Below are 25,605 nucleotides of genomic sequence, written 5' to 3'. Positions count from 1 at the left end.
TAAAAAAAAAACAAAATAAATTGGAACGCAAAAATTTTTTCAAACAAATGCAGATTTTACAGAAGAATTCTGCCGGAACTGGGAGACCCGTTGACTGACAAAAGGAAGAAATGAGAGTTGTTCTGCATAGGCTTTAGCGTATCGTGGAGATCGAAGACCGGTTACAAAAAAGTTTTGGCAGAATGTTGGAAGGGAGAGGAGGATCTGGAAATTGTAATTTTACTTTTGATGAAATTCAAGTCAATTTTTTCGAAAAATGTTTTGAGCTATGGAAAAATCTTAGAGTTTTTTTTGGCACTTTTCATATTCAATAAAACTTTTGCTACATTAGAAAGTATGTTCTCTAAAAATTTTTCAATTTAAAAATGCACTTTATACCACCCATGGAAACTTTTTGCAAGCACACTTACATTGTACTTTTGAATTTCATACGCGACATTTTTTGTAAAATATAATGAAACGTGTGATAACAAAATGGATAAACTCCACGAGCACACAAACACAAACATCAGAGTTGACAATGACTTGAGCAATTTTGAATCTGAACATTTTGTATTGCTTGTAATACTGTTCGAGTGTCTTAGTATCCTTCGTGCTGATTCTCGTTCTGTAATGTAGAAGTATCGTTTTGAGAATATTTTCAAAAATGGATACCGTTAATATGAACTTTAAAGGCTGTTACGAAAATTAGTGAAACGGCCAGAAATATTGTTGAAATTGTGATGAGCGTACCCCAAAACCGGACTGCAGGTGGAGCAGCTAAAAAAATTATTTCTCGAAATTCCTTAAAATTCTTAAAGTAGTAAAATTAAACTAATTTTTAAAGTACCTTGTTTAGATGATCATATTTCCGTTTTTAAACAACTTGACCTAGTGCTTAAGTTGTTTCAATGCCCACTAAATCAACTAACCAAGAGTCACCGTGCAGATGAGCAAATCGTCGTGATTGATGTAGATTTCTTCTATAAAAAGAGCAAAACAGGAGAACAACATTGGCGGAATGCAGAGAGCAAACAAATATGGACCACGACGCCAGAGTTTGTGTCTGAAAATTGAAATTAAAGTGAGGAAATTAAAGTGCCAATGTGTTCGGAACCCGTGGTTTTGTGGTCTTTTGATCTTTTCGCGTTACCAACTTAAACATTGAAATATCAAATACTAGAACTAATAGTTCCTCATCAAGCACCTCTCCAGCATTCTCAAATAGAAAAATCCCTCTAAAACCAACAAATCCATCCCCTTCCGAAAAAAAAAGCTGAAAACGTCATCGCAACAACCCTTCCCACCCAATTTCTCAGAATTACACTTATTCTCCAAGATCCACACGCATTCTTCTGTTTACTGAACTGCTGGCGAGCATATCGAGTTCAAATGCACGTAGTGGAGTTGACAGAGAAGAGTATTTAAAAATTTAAAAATTCCAGGAAAAAGTAAATCATATCACAAAATGGCAATCAAAATTGTTGTGGGATGACATCACAAAACGCATTAATTTCTATTTTCAGCATGTTGATTCCAAAATCTCAAAATTTGCTATTTTTCAAAAGCATGCTTTTATTTTGTAAAAACACCACCATCAAAAGTGCACAACTTTTGAAACTATCTAGAATAGTTTGACGAGAGCATGACTTTTTGAAAACAAATCTGATTCAGTGCGCAACTCAATTGCTCGTTTCTAACTGCAAGAGAAAACTAGACGCTCCAAAATGGTCATGAACTGAACTGAATTTTGTAAGTCGGCGGCATATATGAAAAATAAAAAAGATTCTTCTACAACTAGTCTTGCAACCAATTTTTAAGTTCAGCAGCTAATATTGCGGTTTTTTGCTGTATTGTTATATTGTAAACTAACAAAAATGTTATTTCTAATTTTATATAATATTGTTAAATATTCATAGGAACCTTTGAAATGTACAAAAAACATGTCAAAATGGAATAATGGGGTGTCAAACTAGTGAAGTCACTGTCCTGGAAAAAACTAGGATTTTTTACAGTGAAAAAATTCAGATTTAGCTTGCAGAAAATCAAATAGTCTTTTTTTTGCTAAAATAGAAGCCCTCAAACTATAAATAAAAGTTGTATATAGTACTTACCGTATTGGCATAATAACTGCTAAAAAGAGATCAATTGCCATCATCAAAAACAGAGTTGATTGAAAAAGAACGGCGAACATGTAAACAATAACAGAACGAAAACATTCGTCCCGATGCGTTTGGGTGAATCTGAAAAACTACCTCTAATGAATGAAATGGAAATATATAAAGCTTACCTCAGTTTCAACTTTACACAAATAAGCTCTGAAACCAAACATATTGTATGGGCAATTGTAGATATCATGATCAGGCATCCTAAAAATCAGAGAAAAGGTACGTATTTTTTAGGATTATTTTATAATTTTTGAATGTTACGTTTCACTTCAAGGATTTCGGGATTTGTTAGTTTTGACTTTTATCTTTTATCACGTTCTTTTAAAATATCAACATTCAAAGATGGATTAGTGATTGCGAGAAATTGTTTGTGAACTCTAAAAAAAACCGATAGGAAAGCTGCAGAATATGTTCGGGAGATTTAATTTTTAAGTATCTAAAAGTAAGCTGTAGAATCCGGGAAAACGCTTAGTATTCATTTAAAAAAAATTCATAAAAATATTTTTCACACAAAATTCCTAAACTCTCACCCATTTTTGTGCGTAAAGACTTATGACGACATGTTGCTATAATTAAATTGACATTGCCAAATAGCCCGATGACACAAAGGACAACAGTGTACAACTGAAGAGCAAGTGTCAAGTCTTGATAATTGAGTGACATCTGAAAAAGATTCTAAAATAGATGAGAGGGTGAATGCGGACGTCATTTTGTATAGTATACAATTTGAAACATAATTGGCTCAATGACTTGAATATACTGAACTTTTTTGAGAAACGACGTGCGAAGATGTCCCGGAATACGAGAAAAACGAGACTGAAAATAAGCATGACGACAGAACAAGGAAAACTAAAAACAAAAAGAAGGGTGGGAAAATAATTGAGGAACGCATGTTCCAAGCTGCTTTGAAGATTGGAAATTTAATAATAATAAATGTCAATTTAAATTTAAAAAAGTCAAAAGATTAGTATAACACATCTAAAGCCGTATACAATCATGTGAGATATTTCGTATCTTGAGAGCAAATACGGCAGTTGAAAAGCGAAAAAAGAAGGATATGAAACCGTGGGAAAAACTGATAAGTGAGAAACTTATGAGATACCCGCGGTCTCAAAATTTGTATAATCGGATCCTAAGAAGCCGATCAAAATATAACTTAAATTTTTTGAAAAATGAAATTCAAAATGAAACTTTGCATGGAATCTACAAATGAATAATATTCTTCGAAACTAGGGGGTTTCTTCAGTTTGCTACTTCTCCAATCTGTTGTTTATCCAGACTACATAACGATGAATGCAACATAAATTTGGACGAAATGGGCAAAACAAAATAAATCATAGATCCATTATTCAAGAAGCTCACACTCATCTCGAAAACAAGGCACAGATACAGTTTTGGTTTTGAACTATTTTTAAGTACATATTTTTGAAAAACGAAGATTGGTAGTTTAATTCTAAAGTTAGAATTAATGTAAAAGAAAAAATTATAAATTAGAAATTTTTAAAATTTTTTAGTCACAAGTTTGAGTCAAAAATTTCATTAGTTTTTAAAGAATTAAGTTTGCTCAAATGACGAGGAAAAATCAATTTAAACAATCATAAAAAAACATTGAAAACAGAACAACCATACTCAAGCTTAAATTAAACGTATTTTTGACTGTTCGTAAAGGTCTACATGTCGCCGGCGTTTAAAAATTGAAAATGTGATCCTGAAAACTCTTCCAGCAAACATCATTTCCTCAAGGTGCTCACCATGAACAGTGAAATTATTTTAATTGTAATAAGATCTCAATAAAAACTTATATTTCAGAATAACATCGGAATTTAAACGTAGCGGATATCTGGAGACTCAAATGAAATACAAAATAATTGCTGGAACTGAATCGCAGAACTCTGATCTCTTTTATTCTGAAAGACAGAAAATCTGTAAATAATGAACATCACATCTGGTTGGTGCTATTAAAACAAAAGTGAAACTAAAATTGATTTAAAAGAAGTCTTTAGAGTAAAAATCAAAAATCACTTCCTATTTTTCCAAAGCATTTTTGTTATTATTTCCTAGACACCAGTTGATATACTACTTTAATAAATCTTGAAATGGACAATCAAGCTAGAATTCAATTCACATATTAAAATTGACAAAATCTAGTCTGACGTTTAGGGATTTTGAAGAGTGAAGATTACAACTTGGTAGATCAACAATATGAACAAATGAATACGCAATGATTCAAAATATGTTACTTGTAAGTCTCATTAGATGTATTTAGTAACAAAAACTACTCATCCATTTTGTCTTATAGAATGTCACGTCTTGATTCTAAAAAAAACTAAAACTTCAAAACTGAACAATTTTAAACGTTTCCATTGAACAAATGCACATTCTTATAGACACAAAGAGTAGAAAACGAGCAAAACACTAAAAAACGTTGCAGGGCCAAGTAAATGAGCATCATCACAAAAAATCTGGATGGACTTGCCGGAAATGAAGAAGTACAAAAAGTAGGAGGAGCAGGAAAAAGTTGCAAAGTTAGGCAAGCTTCTAAAATGAATGAAGAGAAGAGGTTTTTATATCATGATGATGAATCATTGTACAGCTATAACTTCTAGAGTTCCTCTAAATTGGTATTATGTATAAAACTTCGCGGAATAGCACGGGTTTAAAGCTGTGATGATAAAAAGTCTGATTGGAAATTTTTGAAACTAGGAAGCCAGCCATAATTCGAAAAGGTCTTCGAAAACATAAAACATTGTTTTCAAAATTCTCGAATGTTCAAATAAGCTTCCAAATATTTTAAACTATTCTTGGAAAATGAGTAAGAGAGTTTTTTCGAAAAAATACAAGTTGTACTCAGAGCTTTTTACCTGAAAAGTAGATGTTTATAAGAGGTCCGCCGATGATCACTAAAAATTTTTTACCGATTTTCTTTATACACTTTTGGAATGAGAACCTATTCTGAAGAATCCAAATTTTTTGCAGTGATCATCAGCTTCAGTAAGTGAAAAAACGTTTCAAAAAAAAAACACTTCAAGGATGCTATGATGATACTTCCGTAAGGTCCAATGCATTTTCTTTTCTTTTCATTTCAGTTTTTTGAAATCAAGAAATCGAATTTTAAAGTTAAACAATTACAAGGAAAACTTAATTCAAGATGAATAAGTACATATTATTTCTAGATAAACACACTAGAATCTTCTAGGTAAATGCAATAATAAATTCTAATTTTTTCTAGACAGGGGCCAAAAATAGAAAGGGCATGTCAAAAACTTCTCTTTAGAAGACAAAAAGTGGGCGTGAATGGTCGACGTTTTTGCTCCAAAAGACAATATTTTGTTTGCTCAGACTCATTTTGCACGGAATAATCAACCTTACGGAAGCAGTCAGATCTTTGACGAAGAGAAGAAATTGGTTTTGAAATTCTAGACGGAACAAAAAGAAATAAAGTGGCTGGTGGTTCTTTGATATTTGTTTGACCGTAAGAATGAGGAAACGGAATTATTTTTGGTTTGTATTCAAAACACAGTATTTATTTTTTCCGGTAAGAAAATTATGTAAAATTTATACAATGAAAAAAAAGGAAAAAAAAATTCTAACAACATTAATATTCAAAGCATTAAAATTAAAATCACAAAAAAGAAGAAGAAAATGGTAGGAATATGAAAAGGATAGAAAATGGTTGGACTACAATGGAGATCAAATTTGAGCCGTCAAAGTTCCGTAATATTTTTCAACTTGGAGCCGTTGTTTCTGTAATTAAAAATTGAAAAAAAAAACACATTAGTATTAATAAAAGTGTGTTTGAAAATACGTTAGATGCACGAGTTTTTCAATTTAAAACTGTTCACCTTCCCTCACTTTAAAAAATTCGGAAACTGGCACTGGCCCTTGGTTGCCGAAGTTTCGTTGTTGGTAAAAAAATTTTTTAAATTTTTTTAAAATTTTTTTTTCCCAAAATTTTTTTGGTAGCCGGCAATTTATTTGAGATTCTAACTATTGATAAATTTTAATTATTAACTTACGAACTTGGACCAGTCATTGATTTTTTTGGTAAACAATTCCTTTGTCTACAACATGGCAAAAATGATAATTGCTCTCGATATACTCGTGCATACCGAGGAGATCTGAGCGCTGTGACAAAAAAGTTTTGGCAAAATGTTGGTAGTTGGAGTATAAACTGAAGTGATTCTTGATTTTTTAATCTATTAAAGATTAAGACACTCACTGTGTATTTATGAAATTGATATCCAATGGAGCTATCGAAATACATTGCCACATGGAATAAAATTACTGACATTGTCCATGAACATATGAAAAAGAATATCAAAGTGGCAAGCGATTTCAGAAGTTTTACTTCTGAGCTTCTTGATGTTTTGGTTGAAGTACTTGAATGTCGAATGAACGGAGATGAAGATGATTGTTCTGAAATTTATTTTTTTGTGAAACTCTAGGTGAAAATAGAACTTTAAAAAAACTTACCGTTAATATGCACCTTTACAGCTGTGACAAGTATCAATGCAACTGCCAATAAAACCGTTGAAAATGTGATTATAGTGCCCCAAAATCGAACTTTCCTTGGAGCAGCTGGAGTTTTCATCACACACTTATTAAATTATTTAAACTAGATTACCAAGAGATACGGTGCACATGAGTAAATTCTCGTGATTTATGTAAAGTTGCTCAATGAAAATTGCAAAGGTAGAAAATATCACTGGAGGCGTACAGAGTATCAGAAGATATGGCCCTCGCTGCCAAAGCTTGTGTCTGAAATTTAAAAAAATTAATCAAATTTGCTAAGTTCCAAAATATTAATTTCATAGTTTCGGAAAATTATAAATGTTTGCCAAGGCTATTTTAGATTGTTCAAATAGAGCACCTAGCTCTTTTGCTTATATTGAAGATCGGCTAGAATGTACCCAAAATTTATCTTCGCAGTTTAGTTTACTTGCAAACTTGCAACGATAAAGAATAAAATTTTTAAAATTTGTTTAAAGGTCAGTTTAAAATATTCAACAACTTTTAGGTCACTAAAATCAGAAGAATGAAAAAAAATGTTGCCATGGCCGTGGTTGAAACTTAAAATTTGTCTAGAATAAGTACACTTTATCATTATAATTTTTAATTCGACAGTTAGACATACGTTGTTTGCGTACTCTTTGAATAAAATGCAAGATTTTTTTTAAAGTGAAAGTGATTTTAAAAAATATTGCCGAAGTTTTTCAGCCGACATCGCTACGTCCGATTTGATATTCAGAACTGACCTTATAGGCATTATAACAGCAAGAAGTAGGTCAATAGCCATCATCAAGAACAGTGTTGACTGGAAGAGAACTGCAAACATATAGACGACCACAAATCGAAAGCATTCGTCCCGATGGGTTTGTGTAAATCTGCAATGGAAATAGAATGTGAAATTTGGAATGCATTTTCAAAACGTTATTAAAGTTAAAAAATGAGCACTGGAAGCTCAAGAAATAGAATCAGGATCCGGTATCTTAAGATGTGTTCAAGGTACCTCAGTTTAAGCTTCACAGAAATCAGTTCCGAAACCAGACATATTGTATGCGAAATTGTCGATATCATGATCAAGCAACCTGAAATATTACTAGTTCATAAGCATAAAACAATATACCGAACAAACCTAATTTAGTCCTCAAAGATTTGTATCTACACGTGGCAACTATCAAATTAATGTTTCCAAATAATCCAATGCAACAGACAACAACAGTATAAGTTTGTAAAAATGGAAGCATTTTGAAGTAGAGGGGCATTGTCTGAAAATATAGATGGTAATGAAGAAGATGAGAGAGAGAAGAATGACGAGATGAAAAGTATGTGAAAATCTCAGTAAACCTGAAGACCTCTTGAAATTATATGTAAGTAAACTTCCGGGCTCGTGAAATGAAATATACACACTTGAACCTTTGTACTGGTTATTTTATTGGAGTTTTTCTGGAAGTTTCTTCAAGCACGATTTTCTAGGAATTTTATTTTCTTTGATAAAATTGTAATTAATTTGTTTTTAGATGAAATTTACGATTTTTTTAATTCGATGACTTTCAGAATATCCCATTTTTGAAAATAATTATGTTAAAACTTCCAATTGTCATAATTTGCGGAAACTTTATAACTAAGATTTCAACAAAATGAATCTATAAAAAACGCAAAAAATAATATCTGAAAATCGAAAGAATGTCTTGGAGGTAAATTAGATTTTAAAAAGTTTTGCATATATGAGAAAAGTCAGAGTATGATATAAATGAAAAACCAAAGAAAACCCAATTTTCTTGTTATCAGAATTTTTATTATCAGAACTGAAGTTAGCAAGAATATCGTCATTTTCCAAGAATCTTCCACTAAAAACTTCACCCACTAGACAGGAATGAGCACTGAGCGCCTACTAAATTTGGAGCAAGTTCGAAATGATCATTTCGTCTAGGAATTCATTTGGCTATTTGGAAAGTGTATACAACCAAGAATCGTTTAGATGATTCAGCTCTCTTCTAAATTAATACATAAATTTGTAAATTAAATCTGATTTCCGGATTCGAAATGTAGAGAATATGAGATAAGAAGATGAGACTTGCAAACGTTGAGATCACTTTGACTAAATGTGCCTTGCTTAAATATAGATGTTAGATTATTTTAAGTCCGGTAATAATTTTGGTATAATATTTTGATGAAGGTCTTTGCTCGGATATTTGGTATTATGAGCTGTAGAATAGAAAAGAAAGACGTATCAAAGAATCTTCCGTTTTAGTTGGTCGAAACCAAATTTTACAATTTTTACAAATAATCGTCTGCAAAATTTTTCAAAAAATCTGAAAAATTTCTAATGAAATCGAGAAACACCTTTTTTATTAATTATTCGGGACGTCGGAAGCAATTCAAAATTAAATTTTAACTGAGTGGTTTTTGTTGTGTTCGTTTTGCAGACTACATAATGACACAATGAAACAAAATATTATTTGAAACAAATGAAAATTGAATTTGCACCTTTGTAGTCTATAAGCATTCGTGTCACTTTCACAGATTATATAAATATTTCCTTCTAGTTGAGCGCATTAAATTTGTGCTCGAACGAAACAAGAAAAAAAGTTCAAAGAATTGAAACAGCTAACTTTTTACAAAATTGAAGATTTCTGTGTGATTTTTGACTGATAAATGTTAACTTTGAACTCACATCTAAACCATAATATTTCTAAATCTTTATTTAAAAAATAAATGTTAGAGAAAAATCCCTATGGGTTTGTTTTCCATTTTTATCCAAAAAAAATTGTAAAACCAAATAAATAAGAAAACATCTTTATAGGTTTCAATAAAAACTATGATATCCTTGAAGGATAATCTCGCGTTTGGTTTTTGATTCTAAATATATGTAAAAAAATATAACAGCTCTACGCATTTGTTCTTGTGGTTTTTGGCAACATTGATGGAATAAACTTTGTTTACTGGTTTTTGTTTGATTTTTGCCTAATGCGTGTGTGGACTACTTGAATAAAACATAAAAGAAAAACGATGTTATGTTTTCTTTCATTAAGTTTCTGATCGGGACCATTAGTTTTGTACAAAATTTTTATTAAAGTTTTTCATGTGCGCGGCAAATTTCAGGCAGGTCCACTTTTTTGAAATTTGCCGAGCTCGGAAAACAGTCAATTCGGCGAATTCGGCAAATTTGCCGCACGCCCCTACCTTGAATATTAATGTTTAAAACATAAGAAATTCATTGGAAAATTTTTTTGATAAACAGCTTCCAAAAAAGGTGGCAAAAATTAAGATATTTCCAATTTTCAAAATATCATTGAAATTTTTTTTTCTATATTTTTTTTCGAACATTTCTATAAATTCTTTACTATAATATCTGGTCATTGTTCTTTCTGTTTCTACTGGCGCTACTTTGAAGTAATTACCTCTGAAATACTAAAACTGAAATTGCAAAGATCTTATAGAAAACAACCAAAGAAAAACAATATTTTTAAAGGCTTTAACTCCGTGTTTTTCCCTAAAATAAAATCTCAAATTGTGGGCGTTCCGGTATAATGTGTTCTCAGATTTACGGGCAATATTTGGAAAAACAGTGAGTACACTTATCTGCTGAAAACCCTATATTTTAGAAAATAACTACGTCTGGTTTCAAATGACAGTCGCCTGGGAACTGATTTTTGGAAAAGAATAACATAACATTTGAGGCACATGCCTTTTGTTTTTAAGTTTTCAAAACAATTTTATAATTTTCTTCCTTTTTTCTTTACAGTTTTCCTACTATTGAGTCATCATTTATTTTCCACCAGCTTTTCAATGTGCCCATTTTCAATCAACTCGATATTCTTCAATTTATCTTAATATAGTCTGATTCCATTGTTTAAAAGAATTAATTTACTGCGTCTCTTCTTTCCCAATTCTATATCTCCTCAATTCCAAATTCGCACCTCCCGATTTGGTCTGTTTGGGGAGCTCCGCGCTAATCAGTTTGTGGGGTCAGTTTGCACTTCGAATTTCGTTTTGAAACGGTTGCTAGAACCTCTATTCACACCTTTCATAGAGGTCATTTTGATGAAAATGATGCTTGATACCTATTCACAGATTTTTATTATTTCGGTTAGTTGCTATCAAATTCATTATTTTTAAAATTTGAGTTCAGATTGTGCTCTTCCTAATTCCATATGCTTCCTCAGTGTTAAACTCAAATTCAATTGACTGGTGTGAATATTGGGCACGGGTTGGTAAAAAAGTAAGTGCACGTAACCATTCTAACACATTTCTTAAACAGGTTGCTAATCAAAATGAGTTTTTGAAGACTGATCGGCCAGAATGTACAGGATATGAATTGCCAAGCGGATTGAAGAGGAGTGGTGAGTAAGAAAAGAGAAAAATTATTTTAATTTTTTTTTTAGCAAAGCAATACTAACAATTTTGGTTAATAGTTATTGCGTAAGATTTGCAAAAGTACGAAAGTACATTCACTAATCACTTGCGAGAAATTTACGCCGATCTTGAATTAAAATTTGTTTGCAAAAAAAAACTCACAAAAAATCTGATCAACGATTTTCACATAGAGTGACAAATACTTATTTACTGTGAAATATTGCAATCGAGCATAAACTTGAAAATGTGAAAAATTGAAAAATTGTCAACTTGCATACATATACCATATTAAATTGGTACCCCCAATTGTGTATAGCTGCAGTAGTTTTACCCGAATAGTTAGACTAAATTGAAAGCCAGGTAGTATATATCTACTTATCATTATATTTGAACTATTATTTTAAGTTCTGGAGGGTGCAAAAAGTACAAAAACTTCTGGGAAGACCATTAGATGTATGCGATAGACGATGTTAATTCTAACTATATATTTTTCTTTCCACTTTGTAAATAAGCTTATCATTTTAAAATCCTGAATCCAGAAAATTACATCACCTATCATAATTCTTCATTTCACAGATACATTCTCCTGTTCCAAAACTGAGATCTACCATTGCCTGGACTGTGAGCCAACGTGCCACAATCTGATTCCAAAATGTCGGAAGGTACGGCGAACGTTTGCGACAGTATTCACGATTCGCGACACCAGAGTACAGCGTAGTGTTCAGGTAGAATCTAACACTGAGTTTTTGTGTGTGTGTGTGATGTGCTGTGCTCATTTTTTGTGTCTTACTAATACCCGACACCACCTGATAATTCGATTAACTTGTTATTTTTAGGAGCAATGCAATAAGGGATGCGTCTGCAAAACTGGACTCGCAAGAAATGCAGAAGGAAAGTGCGTGACACTTCGGGAATGTGCATCTCAGTCCCCACCAAAAAATGATTCAATTAAAGGAGACGAGGATGATGGAACTGTTATGAAAAGTTTAGCAATCTCTCATATCTTTTTGCTTTAAATTTTAAATTTCAGCTGTGAAAAAGATGGTTCCTGTAATTGTCAACGATGTCTGGAAGGCTCTTTTCAACTCGATTAGTACTCCTGATTCACCAAGTAACAAATCTTCAACAAAGACAGATATCATAACTCCTGTTCTCACACCAGTAGATCCTGAATCAAAGAAGATGAACATCAGTTTCCCTTCACCACGAGCTTCAGAAATTACGGACGACAAGCAGCAACAGAAAGGATTTTATATTGACTATCCATAGGGAAATTATTGGACAATAACAATATTCTGAATTAAACATCTGGACGAATTCAGAAATCCTCGAGTAAATTATATTAATTAATGTTGTATTATACCGTTAATAAATTTTTTTCAACCGCTTAATACGAGATAATTTGAAAAGTATGGCCAAGTGATTTAATTCAATCGTACTAATTGTAACGTATTAATTTTGAGACACGCTTAAGCGCCCGAATTAGCAAATTCTTTGAAAACTAATTTTGAACTCCCGCCGTTTAATGCGGACTAGAAATCTCATTTGCTTCCTCGTCCACACGACCGTGTACTCCTCTAGGATAAGCGCTCCTATTTTTTGGAGTAAATTTCTTTTTCAGAAAAATTTGCATCGATGCGATGAACAATGGTGTTAAATTTTTCCATCGCAATTTTCTCACTTTGCATAGGATTTCGAGATTTAGTTCAAAAATGTATGCACTTGTGCCGAAAATAACTCTAACATTAGTACTTTCAGATCTCAATTATCAATATCAGCAGCAACAACATTCCCATCTATAGAAATTGATAGCAAATTAGTAAGACGAGGAGATTTTCGAGGAGTTGTTGCATCGAAAGAAAAAGTTTGTGAAAGAATAAACTATGGTTTCATTTTAGCAGTTTTTAGAACAGGGCCAGTAATCCGGATGTTGTTCTCTCCCGAATTCAAGAAAATCTGCGAAAAAACTATCGAATAAGTGGAGATGTGATCCTTTTCGACGTGGTTCGACAAATGGAATCAGGAAATCGTTAGTGAAATTTTAATAGACAATTATTTTCAATCACTTTCCACTTCAGAAAACTTCATTGATCATGTTGTACGTTCTCCGGAGCGCTGGATTCCCATGCTGATTCACGGATGCGGCCATTCGCTCTCAAATATCGAAACGGCATCAAAAAATGAGATTCTGGAAAGGCTTTGGGCACAATTACAGAGCAAACGTAAGAACTAAACAATTACAATGATAAAACCACAACTATTTAATCTTTTTCAGTGGCAAAAGTACCTGTATATGCTTGGAATGCTCGATTTCAGGTTCTTAATGAAAACGAAGTCGATTGGGATCCACTGAAAGAATTGGATAATATGGAACGAAGTGGCGTGGAACCAACAATTGAGACATTTCATGCCGTTGTTAAGAGAATATCTGCTTCTGGAGATGTTGATGGATGCAAAAATATGGTTTATAATATGGCTAGAAAAGGATTCTCCGTTGATGCTCACATAAATGCAGCATCCGTTTTTGCTTTTTCAATTAGAGGACATTATTTGAAAGCTGATTCCTTGTGTGAGGTAAGCAGTTAAAATGATTTATAGTTATTAATTATTCAAATACTTAAAATTAATTTTCTAGCAGGCTTCCACGAAATACGGAGAAGAAGGATCTCAGTTGGCTCACGGAGCAGCAGTACGGGCGGCCGCATGCCGTGGTGATAATGATCGCCTTCGACAAGTTCTACGAAAAAGCGTTATTGGATCAACAAAAAAGTTGTTCCTTTCGTCGACAGATATTTTGGAGACAATTTGGCAAATGGCGGAAAAAAGTAGAGATGGAAAGGGAGCTGAATGTTCGCAATTAGTTGAGCAGATGCTAAATTGTACATTGAGAGATTCTGGATTCTTCCGAAAGTTGTTCAGAGAAATTGAAAGGCATATCTGTTCTCGACATTATTATACAGCTTTATCACTGCTAGAAGATACAAAACGGGTATCGGATTGTCTGGAAAACCAACGAAAAAACGGTAAAAAAGTGTTCGCTTAAAATATGATAAAAGTCAATTTTCAGCATTCTTACACCAGCTAGTCGGACGCCTTTCAACCCAATTAATTCGAAGCCACGAACCCGCTCATTTGATTCGTGATATAGCTAATCGTGTTCATTTCACATTCAACAATAAATATTCGTAAGTTTGAAAATACAGTTAAAAAATATTCTAAAGTGTGTTCTTTTTCAGAAAGCTAAAAATTCGAATGTATGATGATCTTCTCTTTGCCACACTAATGCTGAAAGACATGGATCTTGATGATCGCCTGAGATATTTTAGAAGTTTTGTGGATGAAATTGATACGAGAAGGGAAAGAATTCATATAACACTGCCACTAATGACCAGGTAAAATATTATCGATCTTTAAAACAATGTAATCGTGTTTTTAATTTTTCAGCGAACAAAATCTCGATCAACGACTCGCAATACTGTATCGCCTCTCCACTATGGGCTATCGAGATTGGTCTTCTATCGAAAATGAACCACTGGTGCAAATCATTCTTCAGCCACTATACAGTAATTTTATTTGAAAGCATTCGTTCTAAAATAATTATAATTATCAAATTTCAGATAGCGGGCGCCCATTCAGAAACCAATCAAAATTGGATAAACTTGCACGAATCCTGAAAAGCTATGGAATTTCAGAGCGTCAAGTTTGGATGATTCTGCATCGATGGTCTAAACAGAAGGCAAAACAAGAAGCACCTCAACCTGAAGAGCAATGGTCACGTCCTTACGCTAAAGATTTGAGAGGATGGTGTAGAGCATACTATTCGGAGACATTTGAATCACCGAAAACTACAATGAATAACTCAATTCCTATTCCTTATGAAAAACTGAAATCGTGCGTTGATCAAGGCGACATCACCAAAGTTTCATCAGTATTGTGTAGTAATGGATGGCCAGTGGACACTGATTTTGGAGAGATTGTACCACCAGTTCTCAACCTTTATCTTATGCATGAATCGTGGAAGAATGTTCGATCAATGCTGGAAGAAATTGCTGCATTTTCTGGAGAATGGAACGAAGATCCATCGAAATCTCCCATGAAAAACTTTCATTTGTTGAGTGTTCTGAGAAGAATGGCTGAAGAAGAAGATACTCTGTCAATTCGTGCAATCACTGATTATGCATATGAGCTCCGTACTTTGTTTCCACATGCAACATGCTATTATGAAGGATTTTTTGAAACTCAAACCGAGTATAAGAAGCTTTTTGTGAAGTGCTTCGAAAGATTGGAACGACAAGGATTGACCACTTCTACAGTTGATGAGCTCATTGATTTCTTGAGATGCCTAGTAAAACTAGATCTAATTCAATTACATCCAAGTGAGAGTCTCACAGTTTTTTTCATCAACATTCTTCTGAAACGTCTTGGATGGGCAGAAGCATTGAGCACGTGGCAAAAGTTTCTGTCAAGTCTTCATTGTCCCAATGGTACTGTCGCTTTATTACGACATTGCTTGCAACAGAATACAGATGAAGCTCGAATGAATTTACAGTTTGGTAAGTGATAGATTTCGATTAGCATGTATCTTAAATTTATTTTCAGTTCTTCATCGTGGCTCAACCTTCCTGTCACAATCTCGAATGAGTGCAATGCACTTCGCTGTGCTAATTAGTATGAGGAAATTTGAAGACGCTGAAAAATTCTGTGATCAATTATCCCACAAAGTTGATCCCAATGATTGCTTGATGGCGATGAGATTGATGAATTCACTGAAAGCTCGATCTGTTGATGATCAATTCATGCTCGACTTTGCTGCTTTATGTCTTCGAAAACTAGGACTATCAGATAATAAAGAAGTCGCACAGAGCATGCAAGCGGATCTACTTAGAATATGCGGTAATTTTGAAAACGTTGTGTTTATTTCAACTAACAGTTTGATTTCTAGACACTCGCCATATGGGGCCAACAGCTCTCAGAGTCTATGATTTATTTTCCGAATATGGTGTCGAGTTGCGAGAAGAAGAGAAGAATCGGCTGGCGGCAGTGATTGAAAAACATTCAACACTTTCAAAGTAAGAAATCCAAGTTCAATCGATTGCTAACTCGTCTATTTTTCAGAAAGTGGATCTTCAAACCAAACGGATTTCTGAACATCGCTGCCGACGACGATATCATCACAAATAGCGAGGAGGCGAGAATTCAGAAGAAATTGAAGACGATGTCTTGAAAACGGGTTATCTAGGTGCTGTATAGAATAGTATAGAATAATAGGTTTTCTATTTGTTGCTTGTTGTTATTTTTTCTATTTTCGTTGTTAATCTTATTTTGTTGAGTATCGATAAACATAGTAAATTTGCAATTCTGTCCAATTATCATAATCCTAGGGTTTCAGCTCGGCTTTCTCACCAACGAATCGTTCTGTCATCGGCTAGCCATTGTGCTGCTCCCAGGATATTCTAGTTACACAATTCAATTTTGGGAGATTTTTTATTGATTTTCTGAGACCTAATGAACACGAAATATCATTGAAATTAAAAAGAAATGATATTGTGGATCCAACTCGACAACGAAAATTGGATCAATTCTTGATGTTTGCTCATAAATCCAAATAGTAAGAAAGATTGCAAATCAATTTCAGGAAAAAACCGAAACACATTAGTTCTCAACTTTATTAATATTGTCAACTTCGAAAGTATTAATGTGTAATCATTACCACTCGTTGAACACATTTGTTGGTTGCCAAGAAAACACGTGTCTCTGTTGTGTTCTTATCTTGTAATCGTCCATATTCCGTGGAGCCAATGCAGAACTTCCTACCACTTTGCTCGATTCACCTTGTCCCCAAAGATTCTGATAACGGGGTGGAAGGAATGTTTTTTTCATTGCTCTCATCTCTTGTTGTGGCTGGAAAAAAGGAAAATTAGATAATTTACTCTCAGAGAATAGTACAAAAAATTATTGTCTATCATCGAAATATATTGAAGCTAAAAGTTTTTAGGCATATTATTTACGTAGACATCTTTTTCTGAGATATCTTATGAACATGGGTCTCGTCACGCGGACGACGAAGTACTGTAACTTTGGCCAATTTACGGGCCGCTATCGTATCATAATTCTATTTGAAACATATTCGCAGGAAGTTTTCATTTAATTTGAAAAATATTATACAATATTGGCCAAACAATTGACAAGAAATACAGTAATTTGTTGGCCGCGCGATGAGACCCGTCAACTTTGGACGCCTGCCTAATACATTCAATTGGAGAAGCTTCAATAGCAAAAACCAAAACACTGTTTAAAGTGAGCGTGGTGTCAGGCTGTTTCATTGGAGTTTGATCTATAAAAAATGCAGGAATTTTTTCCCCAAAAAATGTGACGTCAGCACGTTTTTAACCATACGAAATCAGTTGAGAAATCTGCTTCTACCGCAATTCTCGTAGATCTACGTAGATCAAACCGAAATGGGACAGACATACAAAACAGTTGATAGACTTCAATCTAAAGTTCGTCAACTCTTTTATAGCGAGATCAATCTAGACCGAAATACGAAGACTTCGAAAATGTAACCTACCATCTGCTCCATTCCATTATCCAATTGTTGGATTCTTTGAGAGAACCAGTATCCTTGCACCTGAACTACAATAGCCAGTAGGACTACCACCACTGTTCGTGAACTTGTGAACAACATTTTGTGCCTAAAAAACAAGAAACTGTCACAAGTGAAGTCTAAAAAGGCGACGAGGGAAAAGTGTTGATGTCTGAGATTCTTGGCAGGAAAAGCGACGACGCCATTCACTTCCGAAGGCTTGTTAGAGGGAAACCAACAAGATGCTCAGTACGTCAAGGAAAAAATGGAATTAGAAGAAAAGAGTTGACGTTGTGGTTTGCCGTCGCGGGTGCTTTTTGAAGTGGTTTTGATCATTTGTTAGTGCAAAAACGAGAACAAAATACAAGTGCAGTAGGATTACGAGTAAATCATCTCAAGGAAAATGTTTTTTTATGACGGTAGAAATGGAAAGAAAATTCGAAACGAATAGATCATAAAATCTTTGAAAGGAAACGGAAATATTCCCAAAGGATTTATGGTGTCGGATGAGTGATGATCGTGTTACCACCCTGAGGGATATAAGTTTGTTAGATGTCATTTGGATGAGAAATTGATGACTCAAAGATTGCAACACATAAGATTTTTGGAAAATTATTCTGGCATAAATATATATTTAGATTTAGGAAATAGATTTAAAATATAGTTTGAAATATAGAAATATAGATTTTTTAATATACGTAGATTTACCAGATATCATAGGAAAACTTATTTTTTAAAAAGATTTTTCGCGTATTTTGTTAGTTGACAATGTCTTAGTTAAGCCACAAAGAACCAAAATATAAGTGGTCAAAGTGGATCAAAGGTGGTGCAAGTCTAATAAAGAAAATCTGATTTTTTAAATATTTCAGCTATCACAATTTTGGAAGTAGACAAAAAAATAAAAATGTCCTGCAATTTTCATACTTCTGTTATATTTTCATAATTTTCGTATTTCATCATTCTAAATAGGTTTCGACCTGCAGCAATGCTCGATTGCCAAAAGTTCTAAATGTTTCAAAAAAATTTGGTAAGTTGTCAAAAAATTTTTTGCCAAAGAACGTACATTTTTTAATAATGAAAAGCTTTGTAAGATGTAGTATTTTGATTCTTAGTGGTTTTATTAACTCATGCTAAGTATAGTTAAACAAAAAATTCAACCAGCCTTTAAATTTCACCTGGTGGTTTTGTTGTCGTAGGTTTTGGCAACTGGCTATTAATAAGGAAAATTGGAAACTCCTATTTTAACTCACTAAAGTTATTTCACTAAAATAGAGATTTCTAACAAAACATATTACCCAAACCTACACTGAAAATAAACTTTTCTTTTTGAATAAGAAAATCCAGACAAAAAATAAAACTCGAAAACTCTAGTAAGTAGACGCTTCTCATTGCTATGCAACCGACCATAAAATTCAAAGTTTTCTAAAAGCAACGAACAAACTAAAAAAATGGTTCTTCTATGCAACACAAAGCTGAATATTTATAAAGATGCGGAACAATAGAAAATGAAAAAATAATCGGAAAATAAATTACAATAGATTTAATTCCAGGAACAACATATGCTCTCACATCATAAAACAATAGTCTTACAGGGAAGTCGACAATTAACTAGTAAGACTGAAACCGGAAATTCTAGCCTGAAATCTATAGATATATCCTAAAGCTCTCAGGTTGCTACTAGTGTTCACTTTTCCAGTGAATATGGGTCTCACGAATTGACACATTTTTGAGCAGAATCCTTGTTATTCCTCCAATTCTTTGAAGACAAGTTTTGAAAAATATATCGGAAAACAAGTGGGAGCCAGGTTTAGTGAAATAATTTATTCAACACCTTGTACTCAATGCTGAGAATTCAAAAAGGTTTAAGAACGAAATTTTGAAAAAGGCTGCATAGAAAATGAATTTTTAGTGAATAATATCTTGTTTATCACAATCCAAACTTTCTGATTCCAAAGTTTTTGCAAGTTTTGACTGCTTACGGTAGTAAAAAGTACAAGATTTTCAAGAATAGTTACGCCCGCATTGTAGGTACGCAAATTGAAGTTTGGAAATCCCAAAGAAGCCAACTACTATGTCTCAAAATAGTGTGATAAGTCAGGCAAGCTGCAGTTGATTCTCCAGAAACCGCTGATTTCGTGCAGATAGGAAATATGATTTGAATATTATTCGTTATTTTATAACATTTACGAATTATACATCCGTTGGCAGTACGACTCTTTTCCGATATGATAACTTGTAATGATATATTTGATGATTTACCCCTATGCTAATTTGACCAATCATTGACATGCATCTTATAAGATAGCATTATGGTCGCATTTTGCAACAGGAATAAGCAGTAATCTGAAAATTGCCTAGCATTCAACTTTTGACATTTCAATGAATATAGCATTTCGTCATATTCAAGTTGAATGCACCGTCGTTAACACTTATTGCAAGATCTTTTTATACGTGCTGATGTGAATATGTCAGAAAATATTTTGATATTTCTATTTCTGGGGCTGGTGAGCCGGAATTGACCGGACGTCAAGCTTTATCCTGGCTTTTCTGTTTTTTTTGTTGTTGCAGAATGTAAAAAGCAAGCTAGACTTTTGAAAAGTGTAGCTCAAAACCGATAACGAAAACAGTTGAGTTTATTGAAAGTACCGTATATCTTCTATTAATATGGCCTCCCTATTAGACTTGCACTCCCTATTAGTATTGCTCCTCGGAGACCTTCCGAAAATTAGTATGGCACTCCCTATTAGTCTTGCACTCCCTAACAGCTTTGCGTTTACTCTTTTTTATTGCAGGCCCGTCTTGTTAACTTCAGGATTTCAACGAAAAAATTTGCCTATTTTGCAACAGTTTTTCACAACATTTCTACGAGATTGAAGTTTTTGAACTTATATGTTACAATTAAAATCAAATTTTCTGAATTTTTACATAAGATTCGAGCTTTTTCAGAAAAAAACTAGTAAGCTCAAAGTCAGAAAAATGTTATGAAAATTAGTATTGCACTCCCTAATAGTCTTGCACTCCCTATTAGTATTGCAAGCGGGAAGGCCATCGAAAAATAGTATTGCAGCCATATTAATAGAAGAAATACGGTATTTATTCAAAGTCTAGTAGCTAATCAAATAGAGAACTATTTCCAAAGGAATATTTTCCGATTCTTCTTTTTCCTTATCCCCGTTTTCGGGTCAGATTCCGACTTTTTGTTAGGTGACGGTGATTTCGACTTAGACCTCTTTTTGAATGCCTCTTCAGATCTCTTCTTTATATCTTTGTTCCGAGGTGTTCCAAGTTGTTCCGAGCTTGGACTTGATTGTTTCGGATAAGGTGAGCCCTGAGATTTCGGCGTAAGCGGAATGGGATCCATGGGCTGAAAATCAAATGTTGCAATATTTTGGTTAACAATATAATCAACATATCACAGCAATTAGTTCGTTTGGTCTCGGACTTGGAGTTTGGGTTTTTTGAAGTGATTTTTGTGCCATGCCTTCCCCAGATTCTCGCTTCTTAATCTCTGTCTTGCTAGGAACTGATTTTTCAACCGGTGGAGTTGGAACAACTGGTACAGCTGGAAGTTGAGCCTGAAATTGTCATTTAATTTATAAAGTCCTGTACACACAAAACATACTTCAATCGCGTAAATTACTAGATGGATAGACTATACTCCTGTGCCTTCTCTGTCTTTTTCTATCGACGAGCTTAACTTTTTCAAGATCGACAGCAGCTTGAATCGTACTCGAACCTCTTTCAGGAAGTTTATCACTCATTGCCTTTTTTAGTTCGAATTCGATGTCTTTCAATTTGAAGGTTTGAGGGTCGAGAGGTTTTCGTTCTTCTATGAGCTCTGCAAAAAACATGTAATGTTATACCATTGGTATAATTAAAATGTTACCGTATGACAAAGACGTCCAACATATGAAAATTGTTCCAAAAACCAGAACACCAGCGATGGGACCCATTATGATAGCTCCACGAGATCCACGAACTGCATTTTCAAATGAAATCCATAGGAAGTATTCTGATGTCTTACTGTAGTTCAATTTGCAAAGAGCAGAAACATGTTCGACCTCGAGAGTGCTAATTTTCATTAGCTGACCAGGGAGATGTTTTAGAACGTTTCTATAGTTGCAATACGCTTCGGTTTTCTTGTCGCAAGTGTATAGAGCTTTCTTCGCATTTATCTGCTCGAGAAGTTTGTCCTTCACCATCAAGAATTTTGTAGGTTGTGTGAAAAGATCATTGCTTCCATAAGCAAAGTAATTGAAGCAGTACCCATTATTTGAATATGCAATTCTCCAATCAACATCTCCTCGATTCTTTGGACGATTGAGCTTCTCAGTTAAATTTTTTTGAGGCAAAGGACAGCTCCAAACATTATGTGACTTTTGTGGCACGTATTGAAGCATATTTGACGATCGCATCGCATTCTTATAGAGAGCATCCAGTGTGCATTTGATGTTTTTCAGTCCCAAATTACTATTTCCTGCCTGATCGAAAGTCTCTGTTTTCACTGAGCCAACACACTTATCACGAGAAATAGTGTAGACTGTGCTCTGAAAAAACTTTCTGTGTGTTAACAACTATTGTAGACGTAATAAAGAAAATGCTAGAGAACTATCTAGGTGGATGAATACTACCAAGACTGTTCCATAGATTGTCTATATTTTGTCGGATTTTTGTAATATTCTGTTCTACTTGCTCATAAGAAACATACGAAGTTAGATCGCAGCGTTTTCCAATCTATGAGTTAGGAAATAAAAAATACGCTGAGAAAATTTGATCACCGTTACAAAAAACGTCGAAGACACGTGGCAAAGTACAAACACGTAAGCTATTACGTGGCTTCAATGTTTTTTTTGGTCCGGGGAGCAATTCTTTTCTGTGTCGCTTCTATTTCCTACCTGTCCACGTATGGATTGGTAATACGTTACACAAATTCAGATAAAAATTCCACAATTCATAAGACACCTTTAAATTAGAAATTTGGTTAATCTTACCATTATTTCACTGAAATCCCAAAAAGCTTCGTTCTGAACACAGTAACAAGTGACCATTGTTGATTTGATCTCACATTTCATAGTTCTGGCCTCTTCCTCACTCCAACTATTCATCTGAAATTTGTAACCAGAATTAAAAATTTCTGGTTCATTAAAAAAATTATTTTGATATTTTGAGGAAGAACACGCTCAATAGAAAGGGTCCGGAAAGACTTGTATTTTGGCACAAAATGCAAAGACCTTACCCATATTGCCGCCGGATGATTGCTTCCGTTGCTGAATAGGGAATCCCATACATTCTTTGTGTTACACTGATTTTTATCAAAACTGATTTTAATTTCTATGAAATTCTGAAATGAATTGTTTTTTTCTGAAAGTTATAATGAATGGAAAGCTGTACCTTTGACTTTGATTCTTTGAAGGCACTTTGAAAGATTACAATTAGTAACAAACAATTGCAAACGTTCATTGCTGTTACCGACAAATAAGAAAATGAACGAAATTGATATATTGATTGATTTGAGTTGGTGATTGCGTGAATCTTTATTTTTCATCAAACGTGAAAAAATTAATTTTTATTTTTGTTAACTTTATTTTAAAGGTATTTCACGTGGATGATAGAATTCGCTTGGGTTAGCCAACAGATAGAAAACCCATATACACCTGGCGCCCGTAGTTTTTGAAGTTGGTACAGTACGTTTCTATTGTTTTTTCGATCTACTGTAATTAAAACATATTACAATGGTCTTAAAGAATGAACTTTCAAACCTTTTGGTATCAGAGAAATCGCACGTTTCCTAACATTGGAATCGCTCTCACGATAGTTTGATCATGCTGCAAACTAGTTGTTTGAACTCCTTTCCAATTCTGGACTACCTATGCAATACCTTTATTCAATTAACTTTTGAATTTGTGTTTTTGACAACATTTTGAATTAAAAACTAGTTTTTTGAGACTAAGAACTTGAAAATTTAGATATATTCGTAGGCTTAATTATTTAAAGCCCAGTAAATCTTTAAACCAAGACCAATGAGTCCACCAGTGTTGACATGATTTCTACAAATAACCGAAATTAAATAATAATACAAAATGGGTTGAAAATGTCAAAACAATAAAGAAATTGGCAGACGTAGGCAGAATAATTCGTGAAGTTGTCGATAATGATTTGTTTATCAGCCCCTATAAAAAATCGGGAACTATTTAAGTTTTCAAAATGTGAGAGTGTTAAGCATACATATAACATTCAACAAAGACAATATTCGGGTGCTCTAAACTGTGGGGTACTTCAGCTTCCAAGTTCCAAGAGAGTATTTAATTTTCTCCGTCATTAATTATTTTTTCGTAATTTTTATCTCAACAATTTTCAAAACCGCCTCTTTTTCTATACTATTTTCTCCTCCTCCCTTCTAAATTCACTTTCTTTAATTTAGTGTTAAAATACGAAATAAGTGGTGCAACTTTTTTGGAAACTCCTCATAAATTTTCTAACTCTAAACAAATTTACCTAAACTTTTAATTTGTCAGAATGGCACAAGAAATTGCTCTATCCATTTTTGTAAAGTCTTGGCATATATTCTTCGGGATCACTGGAGTCATTCTAAATCTAGTTTTGATCCTCCTTGTAGTCTTCAAATCTCCTAATGCAATTCGTGTGTACTCAAGACTGATAACCAACTTTGCCGTCACTGACTTTCTTGCTTGCTTGTTGGATATTTTCATAGAAATCAGGTAAAGTGATTAAATTAAAGAAAAATAAAAAGTCTCACTGTGTTTTGTATTTATAATTATAAAAGTTCAGAGTTCTCCCTTCGCCTAATGAAGCTACAATAACATATATTTTAAATGGATTCTGCACATACTTTGGATTGTCGACTTGTGCCATTGGGTGAGTCGATCAACTAGAATACAAATAAAAACTTTTCCAATTGAGGCTTAGCATGTACATTCACACACTGACACACTCTCTGTGGTCTCTATTCATCTCTTTTGTTTTTCGATATTTGATTTTGTACAAAGTTTCGTTGAAGGAGAAGCATATTTTGTTGGCCCTTTTTGTATTCTATATTCCTTCTTTTGTACAAGCAGTCGGTGGATTTTGTGTTAAAAAAAAGATAAAGCAAAAAAAATTTCAGGCAACTTATTGGACCAGCTTTGTAGATAGTTCCACAATCTTACCCATTACAAAGCGAATCTATCCACAATATAATTTTGAGCTTGAAACTGGCCTGATTACTGGAATAACAAATTTATTTTCTGTATCTGCTATATATGCGGTATTACACATGACCATCCCCGTTACACCAGTCTATATAACTATTTTCATTCTTCGACGAAAAATCCTAAAAACTCTTATGATGAGTTACAATGTAATGTCTAAAGAAACAAAGGCAATTCATGCTCAGTTGATGAAAGTGAGCATTCTCACTCTCAATGTGATTTCATGTTTTGATTTCAGGCACTGACTTTTCAGGCATTCATTCCAGTGGCAGCTTGGGCAGCTGTTTATGTCTATATTGGAAGTAAGTTTTTAATTTCCGGAATCATTTTTCGGAACGCGGGGAGTTTCTACATACCTCCTAAAAGTTTTCAGTGCAATTTGGTATAATCAGTGGAATATTTTTCGAATACATGGTATTCTCTACAGTAATATTCATGCCCTTACTTTCTCCAGTTGCATATCTGGTTTATGTGCGTCCATACCGATTATACATTCTCAGGTATTTTCCTAAAAAATGGCTATAAAATTTCGAACTTCCATGTAGAACGTTCTGTCGGAAATGCTCTCAAAGTGCAGTGGAGAGTAAGATCCGAACGGGATTCCACACACAATATGATCACTCAACAGTGGGAAGAAGTGCTTAAAAATTCCTGGAGACAACACCACCAAATCGTCGGCAGTTACCGTACACAATTTGACCACCGTATGATCGCTTATCCTTTTTAAATAATTTGTAAACCTAGACCGAGTTTTTGGTACTATACAGTTTAGGTACTACTTGAAATGTGCATATGAGGAATTTATCTG

The 25,605-nt window shown here is 33.7% G+C and overlaps 7 protein-coding genes and 1 non-coding gene across 12 annotated transcripts; 3 read left to right on the top strand and 5 right to left on the bottom strand.

Annotated features, from left to right (window-relative positions):
* Positions 1–39: 39 nt before the first annotated feature.
* On the bottom strand, positions 40–2,810 carry srsx-17 (G-protein coupled receptors family 1 profile domain-containing protein; the record flags this gene model as incomplete). Its single annotated transcript, NM_072143.2, has 7 exons — positions 40–204; positions 411–607; positions 655–759; positions 912–1,045; positions 2,094–2,222; positions 2,270–2,348; positions 2,678–2,810. 7 exons carry the CDS (start codon positions 2,808–2,810, stop codon positions 40–42), a joined length of 942 nt encoding a protein of 313 aa, NP_504544.2.
* On the bottom strand, positions 917–937 carry 21ur-12710. The gene has a single exon (NR_068815.1).
* Positions 2,811–6,159: 3,349 nt separating the features above from the next.
* On the bottom strand, positions 6,160–7,921 carry srsx-18 (G-protein coupled receptors family 1 profile domain-containing protein; the record flags this gene model as incomplete). Its single annotated transcript, NM_072142.2, has 7 exons — positions 7,783–7,921; positions 7,657–7,735; positions 7,403–7,531; positions 6,772–6,905; positions 6,621–6,725; positions 6,367–6,563; positions 6,160–6,318 (listed from the first exon to the last, which is right to left on the bottom strand). The coding sequence occupies exons 1-7, from the start codon at positions 7,910–7,912 to the stop codon at positions 6,160–6,162; spliced, it is 933 nt and encodes a 310-aa protein (NP_504543.1). The 5' UTR covers positions 7,913–7,921.
* Positions 7,922–10,469: 2,548 nt separating this feature from the next.
* C04E6.12 (TIL domain-containing protein) lies at positions 10,470–12,397 on the top strand (the record flags this gene model as incomplete). Of its 4 annotated transcripts, none has more annotated exons than NM_001348576.2 (6): positions 10,470–10,739; positions 10,783–10,860; positions 10,912–10,993; positions 11,583–11,731; positions 11,843–11,990; positions 12,037–12,388. In NM_001348576.2, 6 exons carry the CDS (start codon positions 10,695–10,697, stop codon positions 12,273–12,275), a joined length of 741 nt encoding a protein of 246 aa, NP_001335552.1. The 4 variants fall into 4 exon arrangements, with proteins under 4 accessions (NP_001335552.1, NP_001335550.1, NP_001335551.1 ...); NM_001348577.2 differs by having other exon boundaries at positions 10,622–10,739; positions 10,783–10,872; positions 10,939–10,993; positions 11,583–11,668; positions 12,037–12,395; NM_001348575.2 differs by having other exon boundaries at positions 10,646–10,739; positions 11,583–11,668; positions 12,037–12,397.
* Positions 12,398–12,565: 168 nt separating this feature from the next.
* lrpr-1 lies at positions 12,566–16,364 on the top strand. Of its 2 annotated transcripts, none has more exons than NM_072139.5 (13): positions 12,566–12,720; positions 12,765–12,870; positions 12,915–13,035; positions 13,085–13,228; positions 13,282–13,580; positions 13,645–14,029; positions 14,074–14,191; positions 14,243–14,398; positions 14,451–14,569; positions 14,624–15,559; positions 15,606–15,899; positions 15,949–16,075; positions 16,122–16,364. In NM_072139.5, the coding sequence occupies exons 1-13, from the start codon at positions 12,647–12,649 to the stop codon at positions 16,228–16,230; spliced, it is 2,988 nt and encodes a 995-aa protein (NP_504540.2). In that variant the 5' UTR covers positions 12,566–12,646; the 3' UTR covers positions 16,231–16,364. The 2 variants fall into 2 exon arrangements, with proteins under 2 accessions (NP_504540.2, NP_001412560.1); NM_001425619.2 differs by having other exon boundaries at positions 12,601–12,720; positions 13,642–14,029; positions 16,122–16,360.
* Positions 16,365–16,654: 290 nt separating this feature from the next.
* nssp-52 (Neuropeptide-Like Protein) lies at positions 16,655–17,731 on the bottom strand. The gene is made up of 2 exons (NM_182414.5): positions 17,575–17,731; positions 16,655–16,907 (listed from the first exon to the last, which is right to left on the bottom strand). Exons 1-2 carry the CDS (start codon positions 17,689–17,691, stop codon positions 16,713–16,715), a joined length of 312 nt encoding a protein of 103 aa, NP_872214.1. The 5' UTR covers positions 17,692–17,731; the 3' UTR covers positions 16,655–16,712.
* Positions 17,732–20,671: 2,940 nt separating this feature from the next.
* On the bottom strand, positions 20,672–23,067 carry C04E6.4 (Glycoprotein 120). Its single transcript, NM_072138.4, has 6 exons — positions 22,981–23,067; positions 22,826–22,930; positions 22,581–22,694; positions 21,476–22,136; positions 21,212–21,427; positions 20,672–21,164 (listed from the first exon to the last, which is right to left on the bottom strand). Exons 1-5 carry the CDS (start codon positions 23,047–23,049, stop codon positions 21,213–21,215), a joined length of 1,164 nt encoding a protein of 387 aa, NP_504539.2. The 5' UTR covers positions 23,050–23,067; the 3' UTR covers positions 20,672–21,164; position 21,212.
* Positions 23,068–24,104: 1,037 nt separating this feature from the next.
* srd-15 (G-protein coupled receptors family 1 profile domain-containing protein) lies at positions 24,105–25,540 on the top strand. Its single transcript, NM_072137.4, has 7 exons — positions 24,105–24,308; positions 24,379–24,465; positions 24,511–24,664; positions 24,713–24,991; positions 25,036–25,099; positions 25,171–25,297; positions 25,343–25,540. Exons 1-7 carry the CDS (start codon positions 24,106–24,108, stop codon positions 25,440–25,442), a joined length of 1,014 nt encoding a protein of 337 aa, NP_504538.1. The 5' UTR covers position 24,105; the 3' UTR covers positions 25,443–25,540.
* The last annotated feature ends 65 nt before the right edge of the window (positions 25,541–25,605 follow it).

Source organism: Caenorhabditis elegans, chromosome V (assembly GCF_000002985.6).
Source record: "Caenorhabditis elegans chromosome V".
In the NCBI taxonomy this organism is placed as follows: domain Eukaryota; kingdom Metazoa; phylum Nematoda; class Chromadorea; order Rhabditida; family Rhabditidae; genus Caenorhabditis; species Caenorhabditis elegans.
The sequence above is the reverse complement of the archived record's forward strand: the minus strand, read 5'-3'. Positions and strand labels throughout refer to the sequence as shown.